Genomic DNA, 20,659 nt, shown 5'->3' with positions numbered 1-20,659 from the left:
AGCGGCACCCATCTGTGTAATACCTAACAGATTTTAAATGGCTCCATGCCCATGTTTCCCAGCTTATAGTTAGTTACGTGTTCCATTGATCAATAGCATGGAAAACCATTGTGATGAGGAACATGTCAAATGCACAAGAAATCCGCACAGGAAACAAGGTTTTTTTTTTTTTTTTTTTTTTTTTTTTTTTTTTTTTTTTTTTTTTTTTTTTTTTTACATTATAGTATTATACCTAAATATTCCCTTGAATGGCACATAATGCATATATTATATCTCCAGATTTATTTACTCATATTCAAGAATTTATCTATGGTATAGAAGGAGTTGTCAGGGAGGTATGATTTCAATTTGTTTTTGATACTATTACTGCTGTCTGTCAGACATTTTATTTCATCTGGTAATTTATCAAAAAGTTTTATAGCAGCATGTTTTACCCCTTTCTGTGCCAAAGATATGTTAAGTAAAGGATAGTGTAGGTCTTTCTTTTTTCTGGTATTGTAATCATGAATTTCACTGTTGATTTTAAACTGGTCCATGTTGTTGAGAAAAAATTTCATTACTGAGACAATGCTGTGAAGCAGTTGTAAGAATTCCTAACCTTTTAAACAGATGCCTACAAGATGTGCGACTATGAACCCCACACATTATTCTAACTACTTTTTTTTTGAGCAGTGAATACCTTTTGCCTAAGTGTTGAGTTGCCCCAGAATATTATAGCGTAAGACATCGGAGAGTGTAAGTATGCGAAGTATGGTAGCTTACTAATTTCTACATTCTTAAAATTGGCAATTATTCTGATTGCAAAAGTTGCTGAACCTAATCGCTTTAGGAGATCCAAAATATGAATTTTCCAGTTAAGATTCTCATCTATAAGTACACCCAAAAACTTAGTATGCTCTACCCTGGCTACTGATTTCTTTTGATGTGTTATGTTTATTGAAGGAATTATACTTTTGCTGCAGAAAATTGGATGTACTGTGTTTTTTCAAAGTTCAGAGCAAGACCATTCGCAGAGAACCAATTAATAACTTTTCCAAAGACCTTATTTGTATCCAGAATGAGATTTTCACTCTGCAGCGGAGTGTGCGCTGATATGAAACTTCCTGGCAGATTAAAACTGTGTGCCCGACCAAGACTCGAACTCGGGACCTTTGCCTTTCGCGGGCAAGTGCTCTACCATCTGAGCTACCGAAGCCCGACTCACGCCCGGTCCTCACAGCTTTACTTCTGCCAGGTTCGCAGGAGAGCTTCTGTAAAGTTTGGAAGGTAGGAGACGAGATACTGGCAGAAGTAAAGCTGTGAGGACCGGGTGTGAGTCGTGCTTCGGTAGCTCAGATGGTAGAGCACTTGCCTCCGAAAGGCAAAGGTCCCGAGTTCGAGTCTCGGTCGGGCACACAGTTTTAATCTGCCAGGAAGTTTCATATTAGCGCACACTCCGCTGCAGAGTGAAAATCTCATTCTGGAAACATCCCCCAGGCTGTGGCTAAGCCATGTCTCCGCTATATCCTTTCTTTCACGAGTGTTAATTCTGCAAGGTTCGCAGGAGGGCTTCTGTAAAGTTTGCAAGGTAGGAGACGAGTAAAGCTGTGAGTACTAGGTGTGAGTCGTGCTTCGGTAGCTCAGATGGTAGAGCACTTGCGCGCGAAAGGCAAAGGTCCCGAGTTCAAGTCTCGGTCGGGCACACAGTTTTAATCTGCCAGGAAGTTTCCTATTTGTATCGTTTTCTGTTGGAGTTTCTTTTACTGGATTAATAATTATGCTTGTATCATCAGCAAACAGTGTCAGTTCAGCATCTTGTTTCACATAAGAAGGGAGGTCATTCACATGTATCAAGAACAGGAGGGGACCCATGATTGAACCTTGTGGAACACCTAATGTAATTTCACCCCAGTTAGATTAAGTGGCAAACTCCTTTGAATCACTTAAACCATATAAAGAGACTTTTTGCTTCCCGTTCTGTAGATATGACTTAAACCACTCATATGCTGTTCCATTTATACCATAGAATTGTAATTTTTCTAACATAATGTCAGAAGTGTTGGGAGAGGTACGTCTCGACGATTGGATGCCATATGTCACCTTTCCAAGTCTGGATGAAAATAAGATGTGTTTTTGGGTACCGGACCCAAACAGGTGTCCCTGGCGTTACCATTGATGCCGTGTTTCTACCGACACAAACGTGATTGCCGAGCACTTTGGTGGGCACTATTCTCGAGCCTCTGTGTCGGAGAATTACCCCCTACCTTTCGCACTCTCAAATGGCAACTGGTAGGGAAAGTCCTCTCATTCACTACACGCCACAGTGAACCCTATAATGCCCATTTACAGAGCGGGAGCTCCTCAGCACCCTTGCACATTGCCCTAACACAGCTCCTGAACCAGATCGGATCCACAGTCAGATGATTAAACATCTCTCGTCCGACTACAAGTGACATCTCCTTATCATCTTCAACTGGATCTGGTGCGATGGCGTCTTTTCATCGCAATGGCGGGAGAGCACAATCATTCCAGTGCTCAAACCTGGTAAAAACGTGCTTGATGTGGATAGCTATCAGCCCATCAGCCGGACCAACGTTATTTGTAAGCTGCTAGAACGTATGGTGTGTTGGCAGTTGGATCGGGTTCTGGACTCACGTGGCCTACTGGCTCCATGCCAGGGCAGTTTCCGCCAGGGTCACTCTACCACTGATAATCTTGTGCCCCAAGAGTCTGCAATCCGAACAGCCTTTTGCAGACACTAACACCTTGTTGCCGTCTTTTTTGATTTATGAAAAGCTTAAGACACGACCTGGCAACATCATATCCTTGCCACATTATGTGAGTGGGGTCTCTGGGGCCTGGTCCCGATTTTTATCCAGAATTTCCTGTCACTCTGTGCTTTCCATGTCCAGGTTGGTGCCTCCCATAGTTCCTCTCATATCCAGGAGAATGGGGTCCCGCAGGGCTCTGTATTGAGTGTATCTCTATTTTTAGTGGCCATTAACGGCCTAGCAGCACCTGTAGGGCCGTCCATCTCACCTTCTCTGTATGCAGACAACTTTTGCATTTTGTACTGCTGCTTCAGTACTGGTGTTGCAGAGCGGCACCTCCAGGGAGCTATCCACAAGGCACAGTCATGGGCTCTAGATCATGGCTTCCAGTTTTCAGCCATGAAATCTTGCGTCATGCACTTCTGTCAGCGTTGTGCCGCTCATCCGGAACCAGAACTTTACCTTAATGACGACCCACTCACTGTAGTGGAGACATATTGATTTTTAGGACTGGTTTTCAACACCCGATTGACTTGGCTTCCTCAACTTCGTCAGCTTAAGCGGAAGTGCTGGCAGCACTTCAATGCCCTCCGCTGCCTGACCAACACCAATTGGGGTGCAGATCACTCTATGCTGCTGCAGCTCTAGAGAGCCCTTGTTCCATCCCGCCTTGACTGTGGGAGTCTGGTTTATGGTTCGGCGGCACCCTCAGTGTTGTGTTTACTCGATCCAGTGCACTACTGTGGTGTTTGACTAGCGACAGGAGCTTTTAGGATGAGTCCGGTGACTAGCGTTCTGGTGGAGGCTGGAGTCCCTTCATTGAAGGTTAGGCATGCACAACTGCTCGCCAGTTATATTGCACACATTCGTAGTTCTCCTGCTCATCTAAATTACTGTCTCGTTTTCCCAACCACTGCGGTTCATCTCCCGCATCAGCGGCCCAGGTCAGGGCTCACAAGTGCGGTTCATGTCCGATCGCTTCTGTCTGAACTGGAGTCCTTCCCTTTACCACCTCTACTCAAGGTCCATTCACATACACTTCCAGGGTATAAACCTTGGCCGAAGCTTTGCCTGGACGTTTCACACGGCCCTAAGGACTCAGCTACTCCCGCGGCTCTCCGCTTCCATTTCCTCTCGATTCTTGACATATTCTGGGGCTTTTTAGTGGTTTACACCGACAGCTCGGTGGCTGATGGTTACGTAGGCCTTGCGTATGTTCATGGAGGCTATATTGAACAGCATTCCTTGCGCGATGGCTGCAGTGTTTTCACTGCAGAGCTGGTGGCTACATCTTGTGCTCTTGAGCACATCCATTCTTGCCCTGGGGAGTTGTTTCTTCTGTGTACTGACTTCTTGAGGAGCCTACAAGCTATTGACCAGTGCTGCCCTTGCCATCCTTTGGTAGTGACCATCCAGGAGTCCATCTGTGCCCTGGAGCGGTCCAGTCGTTCAGTGGTGTTTGTCTAGACCCCAGGACACATCGGAATACCAGGCTTGCTGACAGGTATGACATAACCTCAGTACGCACAACAAACAGCATGCCATAAAGGAGACTATGAATGTGTGAAGGTCCTCCATGCGGGCCTCTTGCAGGGACTCCGTGGTTCTCTGCCAGCTCCGCATTGGCCACACTTTGGTGACCCACGGCTATCTCCTGCGCTGTGAAGACCCACCTCAGTGTTGGTGCGGCCCCAGTTGACAATGGCCCACATTCTATTGCACTGTCCTACTTTGACTGCTCTGTGATGTAATCTTCGGTTACCAGACGTGTTACCGTTAATTTTAGTTGACAACACTTCATCGGCTGATTTAGTTTTACAGTTTATACGTGAGGGGACAGGGGGCATTTGTATTATTCTATCTATGTTTTAGTGCACTTCCTTTGTCCCTCTATGTTCTCTACCCTGGTGCTTTTAGGCTAGAGGTTTTAATGTGTTGCAGAGTGGCTGTCTTATCCATTTTATTCTCGTTATCAGCCAGCCACGGTCATCTGCTCTCTTGTTTTAATCCATTCTATCTGTTTCTTGTCCTATTTTGTCCATTGTAGTGTTTGTTGCCCTTCTGTCGTTCTTGTGGTTTTTCTTTTTCCCCAGTTTTGTGCTGTAAGTCTTGTTGTTTTATTATTTCCTTTGTGGAATTGTTTTATAGAAACAAGGGACCAATGACCAAGCAGTTTTGGTCCCTCCCCCCCCCCCCCCCCCCCCCTCTCCTCCCCCACGCCTTTAAACCAACCGACCTAGTAACCACATCAGATGATGGCCTATACCTTGGTGGAATGATTACTATTGATGGGTAATCAGAGCCAGACGAACAGCTCTGCGGAACTTCAAACAGCATCTAACTACAGAAAACCTTCACAACTTCAGATCTGCAAGAGCACTTGCAAAACGAATGATAAAAGAACAGAAGAGGGATTCCTGGAAGGAATTCTTGACTTCCATTAATCGGTCTACTTCCACTTTGCAAGTTTAGTAATCAATAAGATGGATTTCAGGCAAGAACAGTACTTGTCCTCTTACGGCCTTGTCAAGAAATCGTGTCCTGGTGGGTGCTCCTGAAGACATGACCCACAGTTTAGCTGGACGCTTTTTTACAGTCACTGTGTCATCCAGACAGGCTCCTGCATTTCATCTACATCTACATTTATACTCCGCAAGCCACCCAGCGGTGTGTGGCGGAGGGCACTTTACGTGCCACTGTCATTACCTCCCTTTCCTGTTCCAGTCGCGTATGGTTCGCGGGAAGAACGGCTGCCGGAAAGCCTCCGTGCGCGCTCGAATCTCTCTGATTTTACATTCGTGATCTCCTTGGGAGCTATAAGTAGGGGGAAGCAATATATTCGATACTTCATCCACAAACGCACTCTCTCGAAACCTGGACAGCAAGCTACACCGCAATGCAGAGCGCCTTTCTTGCAGTCTGCCACTTGAGTTTGCTAAACATCTCCGTAATGCTATCACGCTTACCAAATAACCCTGTGACAAAACGCGCCGCTCTTCTTTGGATCTTCTCTATCTCCTCCGTCAACCCGACCTGGTACGGATCCTACACTGATGAGCAATACTGAAGTATAGGTCGAACGTGTGTTTTGTAAGCCACCTCCTTTGTTGATGGACTACATTTTCTAAGGATTCTCCTAATAAATCGCAACCTGGCACCCTTACCAACAATTAATTTTATATGATCATTCCACTTCAAATCATTCCGCACGCATACTCCAAGATATTTTACAGAAGTAACTGCTACCAGTGTTTGTTCCGCTATCATATAATCATACAATAAAGGATCCTTCTTCCTACGTATTCGCAATACATTACATTTGCCTATGTTAAGGGTCAGTTGCCACTCCCTGCACCAAGTGCCTATCCGCTGCAGATCTTCCTGCATTTCGCTGCAATTTTCTAATGCTGCAACTTCTCTGTATACTACAGCATCATCCGCAAAAAGCCGCATGGTCCTTCTGACACTATCTACTAGGTCATTTATATATATTGTGAAAAGCAATGGTCCCATAACACTCCCCTGTGGCACGCCAGAGGTTACTTTAAATCTCTCCGTTGAAAACAACATGCTGTGTTCCGTTTGTTAAAAACTCTTCAATCCAGCCACACAGCTGGTCTGATATTCCGTAGGCTCTTACTTTGTTTATCAGGCGACAATGCAGAACTGTATCGAACGCTTCCGGAAGTCAAGGAAAATAGCATCTACCTGGGAGCCTGTATCTAATATTTTCTGGGTCTCATGAACAAATAAACCGAGTTGGGTCTCACACGATCGCTGTTTCCGGAATCCATGTTGATTTCTATGGAGTAGATTCTGGGTTTCCAGAAACGACATGATACGCGAGCAAAAAACATGTTCTAAAATTCTACAACAGATCGACGTCAGAGATATAGGTCTGTAGTTTTGCGCTTCTGCTTGACGACCCTTCTTGAAGACTGGGACTACCTGTGCTCTTTTCCAATCATTTGGAACCTTCCGTTCCTCTAGAGACTTGCGGTACACGGCTGTTAGATGTGGGGCAAGCTCTTTCGCGTACTCTGTTTAGAATCGAATGGGTATCTCGTCAGGTCCAGTGGATTTTCCTCTGTTGAGTGATTTCAGGCATTCCGTAGGACTGTGAAGATGAGGAAGCTCCATTTCATCTTGCATAATGAGGAAATGCACAACCTTCCGTTCTCCATGTGGGAACTGGAATCATTTCTATCCACAGTCAGAGACACTGGTCCAGGAGCTGTTGAGATTCATTATGCCATGCTTCGTCATCTGTACCATGAAGCGAAAGGACAGCTCCTCTCTTGTTTCAAACAGATCTCGTTTGATGGACAGTACCCATGTTATGGAAGGAGGCAATATTAATCCTTTCGGTCATGAACTATTTTTTTTTCCCTGGAAATAAATAAATCATCGCTTTGCTATCCAGTTCTTCAAATGAAATTATGATTTTTCAAATGTATAAAATATTCCGAGGTGCCCCCCAAGGGGGGATACAACACTTCCCCAAATGAGGACGCGTGCACGCACACACACACACACACACACACACACACACACACACACACACACACACAAAACTGTGCTCTTACATAGTACTAGCTAGTGCATCCGTATTTGTACTCTAGCTAGTGAAAGTATTCGTTCTTAGAACTAGCAAGTTTTTTCTTTCTTTTTTTTGGTGCGCCTTTCGGTGACACACACATGTGCTTTTCAGTGAGTCATCGTCTTTACTCCTAAAGAATTTACATTCTACCAGAGCTTTCCAAGTGTCAGTATTGATTATACAGTATTTGTATGCTGGTGGACATCAAGGTTAGTCTTTTTCTCTCTCACTTCCACATTGTTCAGTGTGCTGACATTCTTTCATGTACTAGATTTGAGGTAATCACATAAAATTGTTGAAAACGAACTTTATTTCTCTTTTCTAATTTGTGACTTACGATATATTTCAGGTCTGAGGAGCCGAGTATTTCATCTTGTAGCAGAGTGTGCTCCAGAACATAAGCACATGCTTGTACGTGTGTTCATGAACACAAATGCACCATCTAGCTCCAAAGTAGAATTACGCAATAGAAATTCTGTTCTTCAGTATTTTTATGGTGTTGAGCATCCAGGTATTGTTCAATATTACTTGTCAAACTATTGTTTAGTACATCCTTTAATTTTCTTTTTAGAGCAACTTTTGTTCTGTAACTAAATTAAATCATTCTGTAACTAAATTAAATCACTTCTTCTCAAAGTGTGGATACGAGAAATAAACAATTGGGTACAGGTGAATTAGACTTATGCAGGCATATGATGTTTGAAGGTACAGTTGTGAAATAGATTGAAAAAACCATTAGGGCACAGGGCATTAAAAACAGTAATTTGGCTGAAATAGATTGAAAACACCATTAGGACATAGGGCATTATAAACAGTAATTTGGCTGGCCGGTGTGGCCGAGCAGTTCTAGGCGCTTCAGTCTGGAACCGGGCAAGCACTACGCTTGCAGGTTCGAATCCTGCCTCAGGGATGGGTGTGTGTTATGTCCTTAGGTTAGTTAGGTTTTGGTAGTTCTAAGTTCTAGGGGACTGATGACCTCAGATGTTAAGTCTCATATTGCTCAGAGCCATTTGAACCATTTGAAACAGTTTTTTGGCTATCTGCAAATTCGTATTGCTTCTATTTAAAAAAAAAAAGAAATTGTTGGTGATGTTACCACACAATTACCACACAATTTAGAGGGGCATAATTCAGCTGTATCAGATGCAGTGCAGATGGTAGTTGAAAAGGTTTGTAATTGTATTTTATCCATTATAAAATGGCTGTGAAAGTCTGCAGCTTTAAAAATATGGTTTTGTTTTTATCATGGAAGTATTGTCTCATACTGACCCCACAGAACTTGTTTTGCCAGTTGGGGAGTGCATGAGCTAATGATGACAGCGGCAGTTTCATCTCCTTTACATTTGCTTTTATCTTTCTCTTCTTTTATCATTTTGTCATGTCTTTTTTGATTGTTTCTTTTCAACCATTTCACATCAGTTTCCTTATTGATGCTGTCTTGGAATCCTTGTACATTTAACACTTCTGAAAATATTTTTCTACTGCACCTTCTGATTTTATGTTTTGGATTTGTAAATCTTTTTTAACTTCTCCAGCTTGATTATTTCTGTTCCTGGAGATATTTGAAAATGTTTGTTATCAGTTTGTAGTATATAAATATCTAAAAAACATCATTCTTTTTCTCTGTATTGTTTTTTTTATTTTTTTCATACGTTTTGATATATTTCACTGTGCTTGATTTCCAGGCTTCTGTACTTATTGGTTCTAAAATTTTTCTCTGTAATATTTCTAGTTTGTCTGATTTATAGTCCATTGTGAGGCTCTCTGGTTTCACTACCATGTCATAATGTGTTATTTTTCCATTTCTCGATGTACGCTGTATTTGTAAATTTTTTGTTATTATGTATGCTTCTTTCTTTTTTAAAAAAATCCTTTCATTCACAGCAGACATTTGTTATTTCTTTGAAATACATAGTCTAGTCCACTTTTTCTGTTTGATCCGTGATTGATTGTAAAATTTTTGGTGCAGTTTTGAAGATAGTGGTAAATTTTGTTTTCTCTGCAGGTATTATAAACCTTCTCTACTGTCTATTTGTTCTGAAAGAGTGAGTTGTATATCTACATCTGCTAATTTTTTCAGAGAGTATAGCAGGCATGTTTGATAGGGTGCATGTCTGGAGAACATGCTGGCCACTCTAGTCGAGCAATGTCGTTATACTGAAGGAAGTCACTGACAAGATGTGCACGATGGGGGTGCGAATTGTCGTCCATGAAGACGAATGTCTTGCCAATATGCTGCTGATGGGCCCATCTGTACCGCACTGCATGGTGTCATGGTTGCAAAGATGGACGTCGGGGTTGAAGTTGCGCATCGTGCAGCCTATTGCGCACAGTTTGAGTCGTAACATGACTTCCTGTGGCTGCCCAAAAAGCTTTGTTCAACATGGTGGGGTTACTGTCAGGGTGCCTCCGAGTCATAATCCGTAGGTAGCGGTGACTGCAGTAGTAGCACTCGGGCATTCTGAGCGAGGCGTGTCACGAACAGTTCCTGTCTCTCTGTATCTCGTCCGTGTTCGAACAACATCCCCAAAAATTCAAATGTAAATTTTAAGCATGTCTTATTGATGACTACTTACATATTTACTTGCAGTCATTGTAATGGAAAAACGACTAAAGAGAAGTACTTTCAATAAACTCACTTTTTATGTAATGCAAGACAGATAGTTTTCTATGTGTCCTTTATTATCACTACCAGCTTTGGTTACTAACCATCATCACAGTGTAAAAACAAAAATTGTAAGGACCATCAGTGGTGACAATGATGGACATACGGACAGACACCTATGTGTCTTACATTTCATAAAATACATAACAACTGTTGGCAGTTGCCTTCAGAGAAATACTTAATATTGCATAAGCTGGCCAGCATAATTACAGCAATTCCTGTAGCATATTGCACCATTTTACTGTAACTGCTTTTCCTTACAAATGTATTCCACTAATTCATTATAGACATAAAAGATTCTTTTTATACATATGCTACACAGAGTGCGTAAATGAATAAGTGATGAAAATAATTAGTAACTCTATACATTTCATCTTCTAAAATAAATCTCTCCTATTGTATTTGTTCTATAAACCAGTGTGACAGTGCCTTTCTGTTTATAGTGTACGAAGATGTGGAAAGTGAAGCAAATGATCCACAAATACTTTTCAACGCTATTAAGAAATATCACCAGGCTGCAGGCTCTGTCACTAGTTCGGTCGATGTTCAGCACCCGTCGTTAGTGCCACAACTTCGTTCTTACCAACAGGATGCCGTGAAATGGATGTTAGCTAGAGAAAACCAACAACAAGTAGAAGGTGAGTACAGTTGTGCTGCTTTTTGGGATACGAGGGAAGACCCAAAAGAAACCAGACTCCGAGGGCGCTGCCACTCGTAGACATAGTGCGGGGTTCTCTCTCTAGATGGTGTTAGTAGAGACCTTCATGAAACAGCTGTGCAGACAGCGTCAGTGTAGAGCTGAACGTGCAAGTGTGGTATTGTGTTTCTCTGACTGTTGGTGGGTTACCTCTGCGAAGTCGTTATGGCAACTTTAAAAGAACAAAGAGTGTGTGTGAATTTTGTTTCCTGCTTAAAAAAACTGCAACGGAGACACACCAAATGCTTCAGGAAGCTTTCCAGGAGGACGCTATGAGCCGCACACAGGTTTTCGAGTGGTTTGGGCACTTTAAACGAGTTGAGATGTGTGTTGAAGACCAAGCTCGTTCTAGACACCCTTCAACATCGCAAAATGAGAAGAACATTGAAAAGGTCCGCCAAAAGATAAACGAGGATCTTCGCCAAACGATTGACCAAATTTCAGCAGAGACAGGAATCAGTTGGAGCTCGTGCCAGCGGATTTTAAGTGAGGATTTGCACATGAGACGTGTTGTTGCTAAATTTGTTCCGCGCTTTCTCACACAGGAGCAAAAAACCATCCGCATGAATGTGTGTCAGGACTTGAAAACAGAGATTGCATGTGATCCAAACTTCTTGAACAAAGTCATTACAGGGGATGAGAGTTGGTGTTACGGGTATGACCCAGAAACCAAGCAAGCGTCAAGCCAGTGGACGACTCCCAACTCTCCCAGACCAAAAAAAGCAAGGCAAGTGAGGTCAAATGTGAAGACGATGATCATTGTCTTTTTTGATGTTCGTGGAATTGTGCATCGGGAATTTGTACCCCCTGGCCAGACTGTTAACCAGCACTTTTACTTGGATGTTATAAGGCGTCTGCGAGAGGATGTGAGGAGGAAACGCCTGGAACTTTGGCGATCAGGTGACTGGTTTCTGCATGTCGACAACGCTCCAGCACACACGGCCTTACGAGTGGCCCACTATTTGGCATCTCAGAGGTGGCCTGTCGTTCCTCACGCTGCGTATTCACCAGACCTAGCCCCGTGCGACTTTCTCCTATTTCCACAAATGAAAAAAACGCTAAAATGGGAGTGTTATGACGATGTGGAGGCGGTAAAAACAGCTTCGCAAAGGGCACTGGACAATATGAAACTTGAAGAGTTCCAAACATGCTTCCAACAGTGGGAAAAGAGACTTGACAAGTGCGTCGCATGTAATGGAGAGTATTTTGAAGCTGACTGAAGTAATTTTGTAAAAAAGGTTCATCAATAAATTTTTTATGACAACAATCCGGTTTCTTTTGGGTCCCCCCTCGTATACCCATATCATATTGACAGAAATGAAATTGTATTATTAATTTTATATTTATATCTATTTAAATGAAACTAACATTCATTTATTTTTCTTTCAGGTGACCTGCATTGTTTGTACACAGAAATTAAGAACTCGGTTGGAGAAGAATTATTTTATAACAGATTTAGTGGTGAAATAAGAAAGGAAAAACCTTTGGCAGATGTTCTTCCTACAGGGGGCATACTGGCTGATGAAATGGGGTTAGGAAAGACAGTTGAAGTCCTCGCCTGTATTCTTGCAAATGTGCGGCCTTTGGAAGACGTAAAACTCGAAACTGATTTCAAGGCTACAGTTGAACCGATTGAAAACAGTGAAACCATCATAAGCACTAGTTCTGGTGGTCCCCAGTCTCCACAGCTAACTGTGGACTGTGTCCAAGAGACCGTCGAAATTGTGACAGAAAAAACAGAAACTATTGAAGTTCCCACAAAGAATGAAATTAAGTCTGAAGTGCCTACAGATAGCACGTATGAGCTCAGTGGAAAAGTGAAGCAAGAATCAAGCTATGAAATGGATGTTGAAGTAGATATTAAACTTCAGGCAGAAATTTTCAGTAAGCATGAGGGCAAAGTAAGGAAAAGGAAAGAAAACTCTAGAAAGTCTAAAGCACAGACTAAAAAAACATACAGAGATAAAAACACACAGAATGAATCACGTGACAGTGGTACAGTCGAAGACCACATTTGGGAGACAATTGAACATGTTATCTCATTTTACTGTCATGGCACTGACAGAAAACTTCGAAAACCTAGGCCAAAGAATCTCTTAAGGTTATCTCTGCAAAGACTCTATGAACAGAAACTGGCAGAAATGACTAGACGTCCACAGTTTGTGCCTCTGGCACGGCTCACTGTTCAGTGTGTATGCGGTGCAGAATCACCGAACAAGGCAAAGGTGTGCTGCTCACGTTGTGGACAGTGGCAGCATATGAAATGCGTTGGTCTGTCTGCAAAGGAGAAGGGTCTCTACCATTGTCCACAGTGCTGGCAGTTAAAGGTATGAGCCAGTTTTATGTCTTTAATGTGTATGTTTGTTTTCCAGTTTGTGTTAAAAGATTCTTTTGTTGCAGTGTCATATTGCTGACAGTAAAATCAAAATATTACAGTGCTTTCTATTAAAAAGTAAATCTGATAATGTTTTGCATTGGTTGTAAAGCTATGCTGTAGTGAGCATTCAATTTCTTTGACATTTTCGTTGTTAAGTTTCTGTAATTAAATAATTCTGTTAACCATTACTGAAAAAGGTATAATGCTTAGTGCTTCATATGAGGTTAAATAGTGTGGATAGGTATTGATTCATTGTGAATTCCAGAGAGGAACAAAAATGATGTATTATTCTGCATAGGGGCATGTTAACAGGCAATCCATTATACTTTTTGCTAGTTTTTATACGAATGAGGGATCTTTAATTGTTTTGAAGAAAGTTTAATAGCAAGATTGCATTCTACGCGAATTATTTCTGATGACCAATTTCAACAGTGAAGACCGTCATCTTCTGATCTTTAAAAAAAAACTGGTCATTATAAGGCTGTTCCATTATGACTGCATCGCACATGGCATGTTGGCATTATAGTGTAGCACAATCGACACAGGTTTGTTAAAAGCAAAAACAGGTTTGTCACAAATAAAAACAGTGAAGTTAACAAGCACCTTATGCAACTGGTGATGTCCACTCACTTAACATTCCACTGATGTTTGTTAGATGTTGAATTGAATAACAGTGCACATTTGTGCATTTCTTTATGTTCACAAGATGACTTGAATACTTCATGGATCCTCAGTCTTTGAAGTACCGAAGAACCCTGTGTGGAATGTGCTTGCTATCCACCATACCAGGTGCATTCAAAAAGTAAGATCACTTTATATTTTTATGAAAAATATATTTATTTATTCATCAATATTCGTGTTGTCCCCTTCAAAGTATTCCCTCTCATATTCAGGGTGATTATAATAAAATTTAAACTATCAAACCACTGTAGGAATAACACCACTGGTCAGAATGACATCAAATTGCAATGGGATATTATCAGAGAAGAGTGAAAACATATGGCAGAAGAAAAAACAACTAGTGTGAAAAATGATCAAAGGATGGTGCTGTATGTGTCAGAATATGTAAATGAAAACACCTGTCATGCACACGACCCATTGAAGTTAGTATAAACAAGCCAAGTACACGGCTTTTCCTCCTTTTGTGTGTGCAACGTTTGCCATGACTAGCTCAAATGCAGGATTGCGCTCTGCTTATAAAGCTGTATTACAAGAATGATGACTGTGCACACATCTCTGCAGAAGTTCCGGACACTGAAGGGTATGAAAAAAGGCATTGGTCCGATGACTGCCTTGGGTTTGGAGAAAATGATTCAAAAAGACAGGTTCTTTTGGTGTGCAACCTGGTAGAGGGAGAAAACGAATTGATTCGACATCAGTGGAAGCAGTGGTCACAGCAGTGCAGGAGGAGACAAGTGGTAGTGTACAAACGTGTAATGCACAGAGAATTGCCCGAGCATTGGGCACCGTGAGCACGGTGCCTAAAATGCTACGAGGCATCCTTCTTTGCTATCCATTCAAAATTAACCATATGCATGAATTGCTTCCTGTTGGCCTGCTAGCAAGAGAGACCTTTGCTTTAGAATTTCTTGCTCGCATGGAATGGATAATGATTGGCCGTGGAAGATTTTGTGTACAGATGCAGCCCACTTTCATCTGACAGATTATGTCAATACATAGAATTGTCAAATATGGGCAACAGAAAATCCACACAAATCAACCAGTACCACTTCATCCTGAAAAGGTCACTGTGTGGTGAGGATTTACAGCATCATTTATCATAGGGCCATATTTTTTCGAAGAGTCAGGTGCTTCCAGTCCTGTTACCTGTACCGTCACTGGTAAGTGCTATGAGTGTCTTGCACAACCACGTCATTCCAGCTCTCCAACAGCGTGGATGTGTGGATGGGATCATTTTTATGCAAGATGGCACACCTCCGCACATTGCAAATCCAGTTAAGCAGCTACTGAAACACCATTTCGGAAATGCTAGAATTATCAGGCGCCATTTCCCTATAGCCTGGCCATCCCCATCACCTAATCTTAATCCATGTGACTTCTCGCTGTGGGGCTATCTGAAAGATGTTGTGTTTAGTGGTCCAATTGCAAACAGCTGCATGAAGGCATGCATCACACAACACATTTTTAACACGTCCCCAGAAACACTTCGATCAATTGTGCAACATGCTGTTTCTCGATTTCAACTTGTTGCAAGAAACAGTGGACAGCATATTGAACATGTTTTGTGCCAGTCATACAGAAATTATGATCTGATTTGATTTCAGTTGATGCTTGTTGTGTAGTTTTTGGCCTCGAGACAACCAAATACTGATGTGGTTGATGCTTTTTATGCAGTTTTTGGCCTCAGGACAGTTAAAAACTGATTTTTACCATCAGATGTGATATGACCTTGCCATGGTGGATGGTCTTACGTAACTAATCGTATCATATCATCCTGATCGACACGCAAGTTGCCGAAGTGGCGTCACCTCAAAAGACTTGCACCAGGCAACAGGTCTACCTGACGGGAGGCCCTAGCGACATGACATTTCCATTTCAAACGTCAAACGTAGACCTCAGGCATTGTTGTATGATTCGTTTGTCATTTGTAGTCGACTCCTATTAAATTATGTTGTTTACAGCGCCATCTATTCCTACATTTTGCAATTATTTACTTTTCTTCTGTCATACATTTTCCCCCTTCTCTCATAATATTGTGTTGCAATTTGACATCATTCTGACCAGTGGCATTATGTCTACAGCAGTTTAAAAGTTTAATAATCACCACCCTGTACAATACACTTGTGCCAACCCTTCGACCAGTCCTCAAAGCACTTCTCATAAGTACATTTAGGTACAGCCTTGAGTACTTCCAGCAATGCAATCTTTATTCCCTCTGCTCCACTCGTTGTACTGACATGCAATTTACCTAGTGACTACAAGGTTTATTTTTGTCACAACGCAGCCACATATAACTCTACAGCAGTAGTAAATTTGTCAAATATGGCCTAAACTTGCAGTAAATGTTACCTTCTGAGAGGAATTTAGAAATTTGACCCAGTTTACCTAACGGAAAATTGGAATTTAACCTTAATTTCGGAAGAATAGCTGTAGGTAGATGACAAGTAACAGTAACTGATTACTGTTAAATGAAATAGTTATACAGTCGCCAGCCTAATTAGGCATAATAATGTAAAAACGTTATTCATCAAGAACCTGTTTTTACTACTTCAAAGTGAACTTTCATTAAATACTGTTCTATGAAGTGCAATGAACACACCCAAATGGACAAATTACACAGTTGGTAGCTGTAGTTGTCACTTTAATAGTTAAGTAGTCACTAGATTTGCAAATGAGCTGTTCTCTTGTTTACTTTAATCATTACTTTTGTCTTTAACTAATATTGCTTAAACCTGCCCCTCACTAACCACACTAGACCAGATAGCAAATAATAATAGTCAAGTACAATTAATACACACGTTCACTATACAGAAGCGAGTAGGACACACAGTATACAAACCTTCTATCTTTGTTTCTCAGTGATTACTTCAAGAATCATTAGCTTGAAACCTACAAAGCTGATTTATTCTTTTTGTTACGATGGAAAAGAAATGTGATCCCACAAACTAGCCCTTTCATTGTAACAACAAAATTTTTTACACTTTCAAATTTATGTATCATTAAGGTAGGATTGGATTACTCTTTCAATTTGAGATAATTAAGTTTGTACTATTTTAACACTCTTTACCCAGACAATAACCTCTACAAAACAGAGTCAATTTCCAGTAAAATTTTACTTCAAACAACCTCTAAACAAAATGCTTATAGTACCACTTGTGAAACAATTAAGTTTTGAAAACAATTTTAAATAAGTAAACATTAGTACTTTCTTTTCCAAGCAATACTCTTTCCTAAACTAATTTTTAAGTTCATTTTCTAGTTAAGTTTCAGAACATTCAAACATGGACAGGCACTGTTATATGTATGAGAAACAAGTAATTTTTGCCGAGCACATTAAGTGTACTGGCGTAAAAGTTTGCCACACATAAAAAAAATGCTCCATAGAATTGTTAATGCTTTTTATGCAAAGTACATTCTTGGATTTCATTATTTAATGGAGAGGATCCTACTTGGAAAAGTGCGTAAGATGGACACTTTGTTCAAACACATTTTTGAACATTAGGATTGTATTTCTGTAGAACCAAACACGTTACTGGTTCACACATTAATACATTTCTGACCTTTCGTGACGAAGTGGTTGTGCAATCAAGGTGGCGAGTATGTGGCAGCTAGGTGGTCTTTCCGTTGGCAATAATAAGCTCTGTTTACCACTTCTTGGTGTTGTTAATAATAATTTTAGAGCTTTTCGCAAATCAAGAGCACCGGTCGCAGTGGCCAAGCGGTTCTAGGCACTTCAGTCCGGAACTGCACAACTGCTACGTTCGCAGGTTCGAATCCTGCCTCGGGCTTGGATGTGTGTGATGTCCTTAGGTTAGTTAGGTTTAAGTAGTTCTAAGTTCTAGGGGACTGTGACCTCAGATGTTGGGGAAGTCCCATAGTACTCACAACCATTTGAACCAACCAAATTGAGAGCACCATTTTACAGCTCATATTAAATCCGAGGCCTTTCCATTCCACTTGTAATACTATAAACCTCACTCGGCACCTGCACTGTTTGCTCGTCAGTTACTTGCTGTCGACTGCCTACCTACTGTACTCTCTCGTTTGCCACCCAGACGAGCGCCATATCCACCTTTTCCTAGCGTGCCATCTCACTTCCGTTGCAGAGGGAACTACATTGGGTTTTTCTTTATATTATGCAAAGTTCCTATGTGTGAACCAGTTTCAATGTAGTTACCATCAAACATATTTTTAAAAAATCTCATCATTTAAGCATGTTAAGAAGTCAACACAAATAAACGTAATTAAATGCTACTCTCCTCCAAATAATACAAAGGACTTGACTTGCAAAGAATAAACATGTCACAAAACCTTTACATTTCTTTAAAGTAGATCAGAGATATTACACATTAAAGAATATATGCTTTACGTTACTCATAATAAATCAATACAAATTATTTACAGTATTAAACTGTGGTGTTACAAATCATTGAAATTCTTCTTCCTTTCATAGGTCTCTTCAGTTTTGGAAACAGGAAAAAGTTGCAGGGGCCAAATCCATTGAATATGTGGCTGAGGCATGATTGTCATGTTGTTTTTGGCCAAAAAGTCTCTCACAAGCAATGGTAAATTAGCAGGTGCATTGTCGTGATTCAAAAGCCATGAATTGTTTTTTCCATAATTCTGGACATTTTTTGCATATTGCTTCTCGCAAATGGCACATAACGTCAAGATAATACTCCTTATTGACCGTACGGCCTCAAGGCAAAAACTTCATGGTGCACTACACAATGGTAATTGAAAAAAAAGTCAACAAATCTCTGACATTTGATTGAACTGTGCTTTTTTCTATTTTGGCTCTCTGGGGTGCTCCCATTGGGATGATTGGGCTTTGGTTTCAACGTCATAACCATAAACCCATGTTTTGTCGCCAGTTATGATCCTTTTGAGCAAATCAGGATCATCATTGACATCATTCAAGAGCTCCTGAACGATGCTCATGCTATGGTTCTTCTGATCAAAATTGAGAAGTTTTGGAACAAACTTCGCTGACCCACATCTCGTGCCCAAAGCATCCGAAAAAATTGCATGACATAAGCTGACCGACATGCCAACATCTTCAGCAACTTCTCTTATGGAATTTTGAAGATTTTCCAAAACAATTTTCTTCACAGCTTTCATGTTATCATTTGTTGGTGATGTTCCGGGGTGTCCAGAATGAGGTTTGTCATTGGTATCTTGTCGGCCATCTTGGGAGAGCTTGTATCACTTGTAAACATTTCTTTTTACTTAAAATGGACTCACCGTATGCCACTGTCCACAATTCAAGTATTTTAGAGCACTTGATTCCATTTTTCACACAAAATTTGATGCAAATTCTTTGCTCCATTTTTTTATAATAATCGAAGATCACCGAGCACACTAAAACACATCTAATCTTTCTATCTCTCAAAAACAAACAAAGTATGCTGTACACTTGAAACTGTAAACATATATTCAGGACATGTATACCAACATAAAAAAAAAGATCGATAATCGAATGTACATTGCCCGCGTAATTTGAATAGTTATCTTACTCTTTTAACAGTCCTTGTAATGTCAGCATGGCATGTGTTATACCGTTGTAATGGAATGAGACATATAACAAAAAGCTTTTTTAAAGGCCAGAAGGTGAAAGACTTAACTGTTGAAACCGGTCATAAAGAAAAAAAATATTGAGTGCAATCTTGGCTATTAAATTTGTTCCAGCATTTAGCACACCTTCTGGTTTTGACATTACATCTAGATTACTTTAAAAGAACAGTTAAGCTCCTGGTAGCAATGTATTATATATTAGGTAGACTTCCTGCATGGAACCTGCTTTGAACAGTCACCTCCAAACTATCCTGTCCCTAATATGCTGAACTGAAAGTGACACACCACAAACTTCACAGAGTGGTGGATCCTCCCACTGGAGGAGGAAGCCATGTGTTAAAGGGCTATCTCAGGCAGATATTGACGTCTTAAAATTCATTTTAAAATTTATGTATCTACATAAAAGATTCTTAAATTTGCACATAGGATGTCTCTCAGACTATGACTTGCTCATTAATGTTAGAAGTAAGTCTTAGCCATTATACAAATGTGTATGTTACAAAAGGAAATTATTGCAATTGAGACTGTTTCAAGGTGAGGGAACAACAAATACGCTATTTGAATATTGTTTAAGACAGACAGCAAGTATCGGTAATTTATTTGTCATTTTATATAAATGAAATTAATAAGTTTTTGAAGATGTAATATAGTTTACAAAATCTACGCACCAAACAGTGGGAAGTAAGAATATATATATATAAAGGTCAAAGAAAGGTGCAAGCTTTCAGAACCAATGGCTCTTTCTTCTGGCAGAAAGGGTGAAGAGGAAGGAAGAGGTATGAATGAAAGAGGACTGCCGAGCTTTACGAAATGGAGAGAGTTTGGAAAGTTGCCCAGATGTCCAGGTCAGGGGAGACTTACCAGAGAGGGTGGAAGGAAAGGTTTTAAAAAATTCTTGGATTCTCAAGCAGATTATATTCAGAGGTGATAAAAATTGTGTCATTGTTTTGTAACTGTACTATGCTTGTACAAGAACTTGGCACTCCACAGGACCAACATGGGGTAACATCACAAGGCATATAGCTTATAAAAGAAACAAACATGTACCCATGTTTCTCATTTTTACAAATGCAGAAGTGATATGTAGGTGACAATCATGTCAATAATTTGTTTAGTCAAAAATTAAATCTTGTTCTTAAAAATTGTAAAATGCTGGCATACGGTGTTACTGCAAATAGTATTTTTTGCTGACGGTTTTCACTGACTGGGATTCCATTACAGATTTTTGTTTTGTCCTGACCTGTAGTGCGTGTCCTTCACCAGCTTGCAAAAACTAGCAAATATGTCGCCATCATTTGTGTCATGTTGTGTTGCA

The 20,659-nt window shown here is 40.7% G+C and overlaps 1 protein-coding gene across 1 annotated transcript in view; it reads left to right on the top strand.

Moving 5' to 3' along the window:
- The window catches only part of LOC124622162 (E3 ubiquitin-protein ligase SHPRH), a 256,731-nt gene that overhangs the window by 65,364 nt on the left and 170,708 nt on the right, over positions 1-20,659 (top strand). The window contains exons 3-5 of the mRNA XM_047147806.1: positions 7,700-7,861; positions 10,459-10,653; positions 12,102-13,039. Coding sequence (XP_047003762.1) covers positions 7,700-7,861; positions 10,459-10,653; positions 12,102-13,039 — 1,295 coding nt within the window. The remainder of the gene's footprint in view (positions 1-7,699; positions 7,862-10,458; positions 10,654-12,101; positions 13,040-20,659) is intronic.

This window comes from Schistocerca americana, chromosome 7 (genome assembly GCF_021461395.2).
Source record: "Schistocerca americana isolate TAMUIC-IGC-003095 chromosome 7, iqSchAmer2.1, whole genome shotgun sequence".
Classification (NCBI taxonomy): domain Eukaryota; kingdom Metazoa; phylum Arthropoda; class Insecta; order Orthoptera; family Acrididae; genus Schistocerca; species Schistocerca americana.
This window is presented reverse-complemented; position numbering and strand designations above follow the sequence as displayed.